The sequence below is a fragment of the Dermacentor albipictus genome, chromosome 8, assembly GCF_038994185.2.
Source record: "Dermacentor albipictus isolate Rhodes 1998 colony chromosome 8, USDA_Dalb.pri_finalv2, whole genome shotgun sequence".
NCBI lineage: Eukaryota > Metazoa > Arthropoda > Arachnida > Ixodida > Ixodidae > Dermacentor > Dermacentor albipictus.
The window spans coordinates 101193817-101208432 of record NC_091828.1 but is presented as its reverse complement, the minus strand read 5'-3'; the positions used below and the strand labels follow the sequence as shown (position 1 = coordinate 101208432).

Genomic DNA, 14616 nt, shown 5'->3' with positions numbered 1-14616 from the left:
TTGCATCATATGGGTAGGGGCGGCTTAAAATTCCGCCGAGCAGTGCGCTACGATCGGCAGCGATGTGTATTTTTAAAACCTTATAATAAATTACACGCTTTACGCAGAGCACTTAGATGCATCAATTAATGATCAGAAGGACCTACTCTAACGACTCAGTACGTTTGTAGAAAATCGCCAAAATCGTTTCAGGGTCCCTTTAACAAATACAGGAGCGTGTCTGAGGGACGGAATTTAGCACGAGCACCTGTCCTTTTTGAGCAATTGTTGCACACCTCTTGTGGAGGCTACATGTTTCATGCCGTTGAAACACCAGCGTTTTTTTTTTTTTTTCTTATCAAGGTCCACAAAATTGGTGCACATCTCCAAAGAATGAAATAAAAAAGGTTGTACCAGTGCCTTCTGACGTTTACTGATGTACAACGTCCTTCACGCCACAATACAGAGAATTCTGGACAGAGCACCATGGGAAAAGGAAATGCTTTAACACACTGCATCGTAATTGCAGGAGATGCCACTTAAAGAGTCGGTTTGCCAAGAGGCTTCAGTTAATCAGACAGTCTCCCAAGCTCGCCATGTACAAGCCGGAGCAACAGTCATGGCTAGTTTTTGGCAAACTACTGCTCTTCAGTAAAAACTGCACACTAGCAATCAAAAGTGAAATAATTGCATGACTAACCATCAATACCAGCAATAAAGGTTTTGCAATTCCCCTCAGTCCACACAATGTCGACATAGCTACAGTAAAAGAAGTTCCATAGCAATTGCAAAAACACGACCCTTCTTACGAAAAAAAGAACCTTTACATTAAAAAACTTCACGGGCAATCAAAAACTAGGTCGCTTAACACAGCATTTCGCACATGGTCCAGCATTATCACCTCACTAAATCATTGCATATTCCAAATTTGGTCAGAAACGCCATCGGAAGACAAAAAATTTGCTGGTCACGCAGGTTACCCACGAGCGGCTGCAGCACAAAACAGAGCTCTTGGCAGCCTGCACAGTTTGTAGACTGCAGCGTACTGTCGCTATGCAACAGCTCAAGTGGCGCCATCTGCCATGAGCACTGTGAAGTTGCAGAGGAACCTCGGGATGCTGCTACATGTAACAGGATCACCGCTGCACAATCTTAAATTGTCACAACAATCGTACCTCAAGGAACGATTGAACCCCCAACTGCGCAGTCTGGTCTAGTCTACTTGTGGCACTTCGCCAAAGCTTCTCGCGCTTTTCTATTGGTGCCACCCCATATAATCACAGTGCCTTGGTCCTTAGTCTGTTGGCAAGGTGTATTTCGACGGTTTGAATTTCAGAAAACGTAAGTGAGCAGACCCTTTGTCCATTGAAATACGGGTCCTTTTCCCAGTCTGATAAGGAAAGGATTCCTTCCTCATTCCGTCACATAGCCAACAAGTTCAAAAGAACAATGAATGCCGCCTGTAAACATGCTACCGCACTTCAAATCTACAATTATAATTCGCGATTTGTATTACTTTAGTGTGCGATGCAAAATAAGCAATTAATATAATTTTTAAAGGCAGGCTTTAGAAGCCACAAGAGTTGCACTCTGCCTAGCTGTTACAAATGGCTGTAAACACCATCTTTGAGTTAATGACAGCCCAAAATTATCAAGGTAAATTCTACAAGTGTAGCTAATGAGAAGCCTCGCCTAATGACCAAATTCTCCAAGAGCTTGGCTCACTTACGATTCATTTCGCGGAGTTAATCTGACCTCTTGCAGAACTCGTCTGCAAAATGTCTTGCAGGGTTGGTCTGTGAGACGTCTTGTACACCAAAACCACTCACTAGCCACACTTGCTCTCGTTGGATCAATTATGTTGCGTAAGCCTTCTGCCGAATTTTGACGGCTGTCAAATTGCCACTCTCAGCGGGAAAACTGAAAAATGCGCGCTGGCTTAAGCAGCCTTATTCTTGTTTTTCTACATTTTCATGCAAAAAGTTCCCCACAAGTTTTACCCCCGCTGGTCACATATGCACGCCTATCTTCAGCTTCCTCTATATAAAAATGAGCCATGCTATCAAAGATGATGACAGTCCATGCTTCTACACTGGCCTCGCTAACGGCGAGTGCACTGTATCTAATTATCAACGCGTGATTGGTAGATGGCGCCTCACACAAAAAAGACTCTTGGGAACAAAATGTCTTGCACACTCTACCCACTTCTAGTTGCACCTTGACGTAGCAAACACACTGTTCACCTTTTCACAGGACAATTGCACAAATGCGTCATGGGGGCAACACACACATGCACAGCAAGCAGCAACTTTTCGCAAAGCCACCCTTATCCGATGCCGTGCCTCGCCCAATCTGCGTCCCTTTCATTTCACAGGTGTCGGGGGAGAGGGGGGGAGTCCACGCGTCCTCTAGCCAGCATCCACCACAATCACTCTTTGCAACCAGCGGCAGACAACGAGACCGTTTTCTTCATACCGATGCCACGGAGCTGGTCTGCTAGCGTTTTCGGCGCCACTTGGCGCACCCTTTCCCGTACCAGCCGACGAGCCTAGGTTGTTTCTTGGGGTTTTCGACCTCCTCCTCCTCCTCCTCCCTCTCTTGCACTGTGTCCACTTCTCTTTCCTGCTCGACAATCCCCTGCTTGTCGTCGTCTTCCTCCTCGTCACCGTCCTCGGCTTCCTTTTTGATTGTCATAGCGTAACAGTGGTCCTGATGTGGGGGCTCCCCAACCACCACCAGGGGCAACCTGGTGAATGTCCGCAGCTCCTTGGGTCGCACAGGCGTGTGCAGCTTCCACAGCGGGTCGTTGTGCCTGCGCGGAAGCGTTGCGTAAATACAATCAAACCCAGTTACGACGAGCGGGCACTCTAACCAGTTTGATACACGAGGCATTTTCATCACACCGAAGCTTGCCTTACACAGTTGCACCCAACGCAAAGGTAGCTTTGTTATATCCGACATTCGTTATAAGCATATACTACGTGTTGGCCACTGGTGTCAGTCAAACTATCTTGGAGCTACTTTATTATAAACGATAATTCGTTACATCCATGTTTGTTATACACTTGAACCTCGATATAACGAACACTGATGTAGCGAAGTATCGGATATGACGAAGTAAACAAAAACACCTTACTGCTATTCCAGTGTAACAAATGTGTGTTTATAACGATTATCAGATATAACGAGGTTATTTTTGTGTCAGGTGCAACTGTTGTATCTAGGGTCGACTAACGAATTTGAACAAACTTTCATAATGTGGTCATTATATGCGGTTTCATCATAGGACGGCACACTTCATACATATTCGCTCCACCCTCGATTCACGGGCCTGAGACAGAGCGTTAGCGAGCGTCGAAGAGCACAAGGAGACATGAGTATGGGAACGCAAGTGTGTGCCTCTACTCGAGCAAGCTTGAGTGTACGCAAGTACAAGGAGCAGAATGTACCAGTTGATGCAATTATGAACGAGTCAGTGACGGTGAGTTTGAGAAGATATCAGTGTGAAATTTTGTCACTGTCGGCGAGTGTGGGTGGATGCATGTATTTACGTATGCGAGTGGGAGTAAGCGCGTGAGTGAGAGTAAGCGCGAGTGAATGCCGAAAAGCATGGGTGAGTACTTGCAAAAATATTGGTGAGCAAGTACAAGGGAGGGCCCACTTATTCTGCCAGCCTACAAGAACTCTAGTGAACTATAAAGCAAGGAAGGAATCCATTCATTGAGAAAAATGCAACGCACAGTAAGTAGTACTTTTTGATCGCTGTGCCTTGGCGCAGTTTCTCATGGCGACTAAGAAAGGCATTCCCGATGAACAAGATTGTGCAGACCTGCTCCAGCCAACCTCGCGTATTGTTGGCAGAGTACCAGTACACTGCATCCACTACCGAAGGTGCGTCCTTAAATGTTGGGCTATGCGCCAAGCGGACACCTCGAGAGTTCACTTTATCTTTCCGATTCATTATAAGGGACTTACATTAGTATCAGTCAGCAAGTTTCATGTTCAATATAGAAGATAATTCACTTCCGGGTTTGTTAGAATTGGATTCGACTATGGTCACTGCCGATTCCTTCTGTAAAAGGGGCTAAAAAATCTGAGCGTGACAATTTGAGAAAATTTTACAGCGAACAGCTGCCAACACTTAAACACAGCTCGCTAAGCTCAGCACAAATGACTAGGGCATTGAGCCATACCTGAACCGGAATTCTAGCCGAAACTGAACCTGAACCAATGTTCTTAGAACATGCGTGAACCGGAACCAAACCTGAACGAAAAATAAGAACGGTTACCAGTTCGGCACGAAATGGTTCAAGCATACAGGGTACAAACAAGTACTCAATAGATAAATAGATTCTTTAATATACTTGATTCTTCAGTCAGTGCACCCCACGAGCAGATTGTTGCGACTCGTGCGTTGCATTATGTGCGAGAATGGGGATAAACGATTGGTGTGTGTTGGTAAATATACGGCCACATAGGAAGAGATGCTGGCGCTTCTGAACTCAGCCATGCCAGGTGTGTTCCGCAGCCCGAAGGTTGTTTCAGCAGCCCTGCAGCATCACCATTTCTGCTGAAGCGCCCATTTCTGTCGTTAGGCCAGCTCGCTGCTATCACTAGGTTAACCGTAAAATGCACACCCCAGCATACACGGTTAGCAAAAAAAATGGTGTCCTTGAGAACGGAAAGTAGGAAAACCAGCTAGTTCAACAGCACGGCTTCTTGTAACCGTAACACTGGTCACTAATGAATGCCGTCGCCTTCCTGGTGTGCGGTAACAATGGCTGCAAACGGCACAGGAAACATACTTTTGTTGCATGCCATGGTTCAACGCACGTTTCGCACCTTCAAGCAGAGTAAAATGCTATTCGGTTTCTACAAATCTTTCCGGGACACAATATGCGAGATTTCTATGTTTTTTGTCCACACCTAGTCGGTGCAAGACTCGGGGCCGTCGTGAAAGATAGGTCGCTGCAATGTTTACCAAGAACTGCCCTTGTTCATGGTTCAGAAACAAACGTCCTTACCTGCAAGATGGAAAAGTGAGCAGAATCTCACTTGCTTTTTTTTCTTTGCTACACAGTAGAAGTTTGGAGTTGTAATTTATGTAATACAATATGAATCCTCGCTGTGTCGTATGCCACAATTAGCTCACCACCAGGTGGTAGTTAGCTAAAACGAAAAAAGTCAACTATGCTGCCGTCAAAGGCATGGAAGTTAAGCCCGCTGCACACACACACAGGCATTCACACTAATCAACCCCGCCTTTGTTAGGTAAAAGAAAATTTATATCTGTGCAATCCCTTCATATACTGCATGCTCTAGAGAACATCATTACTCATTCTTATCAAGGTGCCTCGGTAATGCAAAAAGTTTACCCAAGAGATGTGCATCTTGCTTCAAATGAGTGTACAAAAAAAAAATGACCCAGGACAGTATCGTGCGGCTGCTGTTCGCGTTATCGGCATCTCGACGGCCTGATCTACACAATGCATCTTCAAGGCCAATGCAAGCCTCTGTTGTCGACTGTTCCGTATGACAGATATGAGGGACAGCACCAGCTCTTGCAGTCTACAGGGATGAACGACTGACACAAATGGAGGCTCATCTGAATGGTTGTGGTTTAGCAGGAACGCAGCTGTAGCACAGGCCGAGTTCCTGAACAAACACGTGGAGCACGCCACTTATGCACAATAGCTACCAGTCTTTGCGCAAGCATGCCTCAACTTAGGCAGCCTATGAATTCGGTGCTTCGATTTGGAGAAATCAATTTATTATTTCACCAATCTTGCCATGTTCGGATTCTTAGAGAACGATGCGTGGCATTGTAGTATTGCTCTTCCCTCGTTCAAATAGCACAATACGCTCTAGTACACGCATTTGGGGCGTCCTGTTTGTTCTTGAAGACAAGGTCTTCTTAGCTGACTTCGGAGGGATTTGGCGTATCTGGGTATCTTGTATCCGCTTCTAGAAAGAAACAGTTGCTTAAGTGACTTGTAGATGTTATATGAACATGACAATTGTGTTCAATAATATCTCATCATGCCAAGAAAACGTAGCAATGGTCAACAACTGGGGATATACAAAAAAAAATATGAGTGTCGGTAGCCATAGATGGGGTGGTATGCGAGTTTCTCTGCTGCTGCTGCTGCCCTCGGCCACGTCATCGCCAAGTGCCATCTAGATTAGCTGCCAAAGGCGCAAGGCATGCATGATCGAGAACAGTAGCCTCCCACTGCAGCAACTTGGCCGCAATACTCGCTCGCCAGTCCCATGTGAAAACATCGGCGTGCACTAAGTTTCCCATTCTGATACCAACAAATATCCTCCTAAGTCCCGTCGTGGCAGGCCGCACTCACAGCTATCGCCACCAGCCCTCTCGCGATAAGCATATCCACCTATCTGTCTCATGGTGCGTGTTTCATGGTGCCGTTGGAAGCATACGGCACTTTTCATAGGAGATAACCTAAGCGTGCTGCCGTTACCTGCTGCAGGCTGCATGAAGTGAGCATCATGTTTCACTCTGGTGGCATCATAGGCAACATATTCCATTGCCACATACCAGTTTTATGTAATTTTGGTTTCTCGTGGCTATGCAATAAAGAAATGACAAGGTGTGTCTTGTGTCTGCTGCAATGATTAGTACAACACTTTGACTTTGCCAGATCTTTTAGTGACTGTGGATTAAACATTTCCCTGTTTAGCATATATTTTCTTTGCTCTTTCTCAAAACGTATAAACGATGTTCTACTGTGTATGTGCTTCAGTGTCTCGGGTACATAGAACATGCACCACAGTCCGACAAGTTCATGTGGCAGATGTTATTCAAGTATTGTTGCATTAACAAAACACCTAGTCTGCCCTCTGACACAATACGCTGAAAACTGTACCAAGTGTGCTGCTACATTTAAAATCACCAGAAGGTGATGTGTTTGTAAATGAGTTAGCACAGCTGGGCCACAAATACAGGCAATGCATGGCTGAAAAACTCCAGAAAAGGTGGCCAACCTGAACTGAAAACTTATTGTTTCCCTTCGGTTTCACTGCGGAGCGGAAAAAATCGTAATTTTATGGTTCAGTCACAGTTCGAGCAAACGTAACATACTTTTTACTGTTTTCGGTTCAGTTTCGGTTCAAAACAAGAAAGGCAGTTAGGTCGGCAACAGAAAATTGAATAACTTAGCTACAAAGTAAGGAAGTCAGCATCAAAAGTAGCCAAGTGTGGAGAAAGAGGTGAAATGAACAAAATGCCTATTTTCCAACTGTCCCGAGTTGTCCGGGAGAGTGCCGAATTTCAACCAATCCGCCCAACTGTACAGACACGGCCATAATAAACCTTCATAAACACGGAGGCAAGCGGAGAGAGTGTCTATGTTGGCAGAGACGCTCGCATCCTGAATTAAGGGTTCGTGGTGCTGAAATATCTCTATCTTGGCTATTAATGAACCCATTTGCAAAAATTATTACGATAGAGCACTCCCTAGAAGGCATGTAACAATTTCCAGCGTATAATGAAAATTTGCTATGTGGCCTGCTGTGCTATGTGACCTGCTGAGGGGCCCATTAAGTCAGCTTCATTCCAATACATTGTTGTTATGAATGTGTCATGCGGTGAAGCATATTAAAGGAGGAAAGGGGGCAGCCGCTCGCTGAAATTCTGCTGGAATTTTTCAATCTACAAGATTCCTTCACAGCTACACATACAGGTATTTACACCATTACGGTACAGTCATGCTGATGACATGTGCTTTCAGGAATGTAGCACTGCTTGGCAGATTTTTTGCAGAAATCGCATGCCTAATTACTCACGCTGATTAACAAGTTGCCACGCAATCAATGGCCAGCGTTAAGACAAAAGCACTTGTCTTTGTCATGAAGACAAGCTCCTTTGTTGAAACACTGGCCTCAGCCCGAGTCCCAAGTTTTCATCAACCTCTGTGCAGTTCAAGTTACTTGCACCCCATATCGGTATGCTCAAGAAGGCCTGCACCTTCGTTGTGAGGAATGTGCCCTGAACGTGGCACGCAAGCCTCACCGCTCGTATTCGGGGACGCAGATCTTCAGGTGCTCCATGACAGCTCGCATGACGTCGTCGCAGCGGCCGTTGATCTTGAGTGCCGCTGAGTCGTCCTTTGGTGTCCACTGCAGGTTCACAATGTACAGCTTTGGCCTCTCACGCACGGGCCGGTCGAGCCCCCATAAGCACCGGTATCTCCGAAGCACCTGCACATAATGAAGAGCAATAATGGAGAGCATATAATGAAGAATAATGCATTTGTGCTTTCTATTCTTTATTGGTGATGCCAATATAGGTGACATTCATGCAACAATTTAGAGGGATGGAGCACGGGAAGCCCAGGTACTACAGTTGCCGCCTTTGCAGAGAAAAGAAGTTAACAGCAGCGAAAAAGGGGTGGGGGAACCATGACGAGGACGCACCAAATTGCACAGAGAAAGGCAAAGAAAGCTTTGCTTTAAAAATGAATGGAATGGTTCAGTCCAGAAACTTCTGATAACAAAAGGTGAAAGTTTAAGGACCTAGGAAGGAGTTCACTTGTGCAGTAACACTGAAAGCAATGCTGCTTACAATGCACCAATTTAGGGTAACTAGAAAACTGGTAAATCGCAGGCCCTTGTGTGGTCGAGCAAGCAGCCAGCATGTGAGACCAAAAATGGCTGTGCCTGCGGTAAGCCAGCCAGGTGGTGACCCTACCAATTCAGAACAAGTCTTCATTTTTTGCTGGTAACTTCTGACCAATTTACTCTTGCTGCAACCGTTGAGACAGGGATTCCACTGGAAGTTTGACAAAGCATCTAGCATCCCTGACATCTGGTGGCCACGTGCAACAATTTCTGCTGTGATCCAGCAAGGAGCATCGCCTTTCAGTCTGAGAGGATTGGATCTGTGAAATACGAGTATTCAGATGCCTCACTCGAGCACTCACATAGTTCCCAGGAAGCAATCTGGTAGAACTCCCTATAAAATAATTTTTGTCACATTTGCTACCCTTGGCTGTAGCATCGACAGATCAGAAACTAAACAAATCACTGGGACGTGCTTAACCTGCCTCTGGCTGATAAAATGTACCCACGAAATGAATACACAAACATAGTTTATGCACAGTTCATAAAGTGCCGAGGAACAGAAATACCTTGAGGCTGGTGCCTAGACAGAGGATGGCATCGCACTTGTCGGCCGCGCGTCCCGCGCCCTGCCAGTTGAGCGGCCAGCGCAACCGACCCTTCTCGCCAAAGTGCACAATGGTGTCAACCAGGTCGGCAGAGCAGACATGGCACTGGCGGCCCGTGCGGTGCCGTCGCAGGGCCGTCCGCTCGGTGACGTCAAAGAGGCGGAAGTACTGCCGCAGTGGCTTGCAGCGCGGGCACACCTCAAGGAACATGTTGCCGTGCACCTCTGAGAGGCACTTCCGGGACAGGCCGCTGCGAACGTGGAGGCCGTCACAGTTCTGTGACACGACGTGCTTGACATGTCTCATGTGTTGCAGCTGTGCCAGTGCCATGTGAGTGAAGGTCGGGCAAGCCTGACTCAGGTCCTGGACTCTGCAATGGAAAATCAGTTTTTTTTAGTGAAAGGAACACTGGCGCCATCTGTCCCAGAGGAGAGCAAACTGCATGTTGTAAAGGAGAGGCGGAGTGGTTCTACATTTTAGTCAGCAGACAATACCACCATTCCACGCACTGAGAAAATAAAAAATTTTTACGGCACCACTGCAGGCGACAAGTAGGGTACTTCTGCTTTATCCTGTGTGCAACAGGCATGTAATGCATCCAAGCACGGTGCTGACCAAATGCACTACACAGAGTCATTTGCTTTCTGCAGTGAATTTCACACAGAGAAAGCCACTTGGTTTCTCCAAGTGTAATTCGGGTACAAACAAACCACAAGTTGAGCATGAACGGCTGGTTATACTGGGCTGCCGTATCAATGCAACATGCTGTAGTTTCGAATATGGCAGAGGCATGCTGTGATCGGAATCCAGTGCAAGAGACAAGCGAGCGAGGTGGCACGTACTCAGGAAGTCGCAGGCCCTTGTTCAGCAAAGTCCAGACGCCTGCTGGGCCCCTGTAGTCGGGGATGCGTGCTGCCGTGCTGATGCCGGCACCCGTGTACACCACAAGGTGGCGCGCCTCGGCAATAGCCGTCGCCAGTGCCTGGCACTTTTCGGCCAGCACAGCTGGTGGATCTTGCACCTGCGTGGGTCAAGGGATCACATTCACATACTGTTGCCTGTCAGTATCTGTTGAGGCTTTGGAGCAATTGGTGGCAACGAACATTACATACCTGTTATTCATCAACAGGATCAACCAGACATTTCTACACAAGAATGGCCCATAAAAACAGTTTATAACACCTGGGCTCATATTACGTGACGATTAATTTCAGTTTCCATTATTTTTGGCCACTTGTTAGCACAACACTTTGCTTTCTCATCACTGGTATTGGCCACTTACTTTGACAGGTGTAAAGAAAATAGAATGGGCCACTGCTGCTCACAGAATCCTCACAATATATGGCCCCAGATTCCGATAAATTTTTACAACAAAGAATCCAACAGCAGAGGTGTTGGTCAGTGATCAACAGTTATAGTGAAAAAAAGAAAAAAAGCTCTGTATCTTCCCCTTATGTTCAGAATAATGTGAATGCATCAACACATCCGATAAGATGACATAAACTCCATATGTATCAGACATGCCATTTCACAGTCCATATACAATACATATAAGCTTACGGAGAAGGCTGCCTTGAAAACCCCAGCCACAAAACTGCTCATAACACAGTGACCCCAATGTCAAGCAATGTTTTGACAAGCAATTCACTTGAAATAACACCAAGCTAGATAACTGCAAATTCCTTCCTCAATTAGCAGCTATTTTGAACTGATACTACAAAGCTTGAGCCATCAATATGAACCTAAAGCACCAAAGGAGCTCGTGAGTACATACGCATGTACAAGCAATTTCTCTTGGCTCTGTGTGGCGTCACTAAAGCCCCTTCACTTTTTACATCACAGAGCCAGAAAGCAGGGTTTATGGACTTCTACAACCTGGTACCGAAGGTAGGTGCTGTGGACTTCCTAGAGCTTTCAAAAGCACACACGTTTGCAACAGTAAAGGTACGACTAGTTGGTTCAGGAATGAATTTTTCAAATGGAACAGTCAAAACTTGCAGACAGGGATGGTTGTTGTGTCCCTTCTGATCAAGTCCGCACGTTCGCTCACAACAGTCCAACGCAGATCATGGCAGCATCCAGACAGCTCCAGTACGAAATGTCCATACAAATATGATCATATTCCGTGGAGCTTTCTCACTAGCTCAATATATTTCCCCAATACATCATGACTGCATCAATATAACTGATCAAGGATGATGCAGGAACTTACAATAACATTTAAAAAAAGGGGCGTGTTTCAGAGAGTCGGTACGTTCGGCAAATGAGCAATCACAAACATTCAATAGACACTTTGCAAAAAAGTGAGCGGCCCCTGCCGGAGGTCTGAGGAAGCGTTCGGGGTGCTGGGTGCGAGAATATTTGTGTGGAAAACATTCCCTGTCATCGCGTTGTTGCTACCTGTGCCATCGAGTGTCATGGCGAGAAATTTAGCTTGCGTTGTTTGTTTAATCTCCTTACATCATGTCAGAATTACGGAGGAAGACTGAATTCCATTTTCTTTTTTGGATACGGGATGTACTTACGACTTTTCGCGATGCTCGATCACCAGCGACAATGTGTGGAGCTCCCTGCACTCAACAACCACAACCGTGCGTCAGGCCCGTGGTGGTTGGGCATTTAAAAAAGAGGGTTATGTGAAGAATGATATGCTCAATCTGAGCATCAGTGACCCACAAGCACTCCTTGTTCAGGCAGCTTGCACCTACCCCATTGGATTTGACAGCTGTAGATTCACTCTTGGTTTTCTCTTCCTACAGTGTTGTAGAAGCTAAACTATGTGCATTACAATGTACATTTAGTGCCGTGCAAACTGTTACATGTATGCATTAAAACAAAGCTAAAATGAAGTCCATGGATAACTGGATCGAGTCGCTTGGGTAGACACTAACGCATACAACCTGTCGCATCGTCAGCAGTCGAAGCTGGCTACATTCCGTCGGCTAGCCTTTGCTTCATATCACTCACTTACCTCGCACTTCGATTGGCAGCATAGAATGATCATGGACTTTGCACCTTATTTTCCAACAGACTGTGTTTATGTCATATAACTCGTTGCATCAAGTAGCCAATCTATGTGCTATCGTATGTGTGGTGACATGCGAGACGGTATGACAATGATTTTCAAAATAATCGTTAGCAAGTACAGCCCTTGATTTTCATTTCATCTCACAATAAAAATGTGTGCGTTAGCTGGCACACGCACGCACAGCTTAAGCCGGCAATGCTCAGGTGGAGCGAGCCCGCACGCTGAAAGCTATGACCATACACCGAGCACGAAAGCGCGATCTGAACCCACTAGCCAACGCCGAAGCATACATGCCACCCTGAAATTCTACTTCACTGTCATTAACGCGCTCTTACATGCCTCTCTATCCATGCAACGACCGTGCCGTTGCACTGCAGCCGGACCGGAAGTTCGGGTGTATGTGAAAACAATTGGCACGTAGTCAGCGTGGCTAGAAAAGTTCGACGGCTGGCCTAAAATTTAAGAAGGGCTAATACAAAGGGCTCATTACAGACCAACATTCATGACGTATGACATTTCTAAAGCGTTCACTGTAAATCCAAATCCCTGAGTTACCAAAATAAGCCGTCCGCATTCAACTGCTTTACGGCGTTCACCCACGATGCTCTTTTTAGTGGGTACTGCTACTCGGGTGGAAACAATAACAAAAATGATGTTATTATTGCCGCAATAATTCATACATCCCTACACGACGCAGTGCGCAGGCATGGCATTCAGAAACGTGGACATGGAAGCTTGCCTGAGCCAACATCTCCTAACCAGGCGGGGAGTCGTATGCTAGCTTTGCAACCGCATAGGGGGCGCTCGCGAGCGGCGCACTCGCGCATGCGCAGCAGCTTTTTTTGCAAAGCGTCCATTGTGGTAGGGCCGACTCGGGCTGGCTAGCAGCAGCTGGCACTTCATCCACATCGACATAATCGCGCCGGCAAAACAGCTGTCCAGGGTGAACAACTGAGCGAAAGCTGCCATGTTCCTCCCAAACGCTAGAACGCGCTGCGGAAGGTTCTGCCTTGTCGCCAGAGAAACACAACACGCTGAAGTCCACTTAGTTTCGACGCCAAAGCTACAGCAGCAAGATCGAGTCATCAGTAAATACTGAGCTGGCTGCAAACATTTCCCGCACGAATCACCACAAGTAGCAACGCGAACGCACAGCGTCGGTCAGCGACCATTGTACGGCATCCCTCCTAAACGCAGCACATAAGTTGTTGCACACGTACGGAAATACCGACAAGTACAGGATGCGTACCTGAACTGCTATTACCAACTGGTTGCAGATGTTCGCTGCTAACACTATTACGCTGCGTAACCCAATGCGAATACTGGTTGTTCAGTTCGACTTGACGCCCCAAACCAGCTCACGCGCCGCATACGCACCTCTTGAAGACGCTGCTCGTTGCACTGGCGTTTCCGCGACCTCTCCTGCAGAATTTGGACCAGGTCACGCGATTTCTCCAGAATGCACTCTTCGTCGGCACTGCGCTCCCAGGCTGGCTTGTTCATCAGCTTCCGAATCTGCGAACGCAAAGCAATGCATATGCGTGGCCCTTCGCCTCCAAAGCTTCTCTCCACACATTAGCGCCAAAGCAATAAAGCAACCTACGTGTCTCGTTTTAGCCTGCTCCTCTTCTTTGAAAAGTATCCTTCTAAGGTCCGCCGACTTGCGCAGCTCGCGGCGAGAAGATTCCAGGTCCGCCATGCTGCTCCTCCGGCGAAAAAAACTCGGCCGGAGAATGTTTTCCAAAACCGATCCCCCCTAAGACCGACAAGTCAACAACCAGACCTGCCTGGCAGACGCCATTGCCGGACGGGTTTTGTTTATATACATAAGGCGTCACACTGGCCGCTTGTATTGAAATGGCAGTCAGCGCCACGGCGGGCTTTTCACACCGCGCTTCACACTCGTGGAGACATGCTCGTAAAGCATGCTGGCTCTATGCATCAGCTGACAGCTGCGAAGATATTGCTCAGCTGTTCGAGATGGTAAAAGCTCTCCTTGAAACGCGAGCCCGATGAAGCTATTCGCGTTGCATTTGCCTCTCATTTTAGCCTCAATTCGATGCTTTGGGCAACCTCCCCAACCCGGCGGTTCGTATCAAGTGATAGTGATCTAAAGAAAGCAAAGACGAATCAAGTTCGCAATTATTCGGCCACGTTCTTTACCTTTCTCTCTGCAACTTATCATTATTGCTCTTCAAAGAGGCGCTAATTCTTCCTACAGCGGCGTACCTAATTTACACGTGTACCACACGGCGCACTTTCAATCGCGATTGAATTTTTCAATTGCGATTGGCCTCTCTGCGCAAGCTGCGGGGATAAGGTTCGATCACGATCGAAAGTGAACGCGTGTGAAACCGCAGAAACACGTGCTCGCGCGCATCACTTGATTGACTTTCAGAGAAGGGGACGCATGTTGAATTA

The 14616-nt window shown here is 46.8% G+C and overlaps 1 protein-coding gene across 1 annotated transcript; it reads right to left on the bottom strand.

Moving 5' to 3' along the window:
* Positions 1 to 462: 462 nt before the first annotated feature.
* On the bottom strand, positions 463 to 14287 carry Sirt7 (sirtuin 7). Its single transcript, XM_065446393.2, has 6 exons — positions 13799 to 14287; positions 13573 to 13710; positions 10010 to 10188; positions 9129 to 9537; positions 8012 to 8199; positions 463 to 2791 (listed from the first exon to the last, which is right to left on the bottom strand). Exons 1-6 carry the CDS (start codon positions 13892 to 13894, stop codon positions 2476 to 2478), a joined length of 1326 nt encoding a protein of 441 aa, XP_065302465.1. The 5' UTR covers positions 13895 to 14287; the 3' UTR covers positions 463 to 2475.
* Between the last annotated feature and the right edge of the window lie 329 nt (positions 14288 to 14616).

Coding starts and splice junctions, on each gene's coding strand:
- Sirt7 (XM_065446393.2), bottom strand. CDS start 13,894: ATGGCGGACCTGGAATCTTCTCGCCGCGAGCTGCGCAAGTCGGCGGAC. Junction 8,200..9,128: donor GTCTAGGCACCAGCCTCAAG/GTATTTCTGTTC, acceptor CATTATGTGCAG/GTGCTTCGGAGATACCGGTG. Junction 2,792..8,011: donor TGCGTCCCCGAATACGAGCG/GTGAGGCTTGCG, acceptor GCTTCCGCGCAG/GCACAACGACCCGCTGTGGA.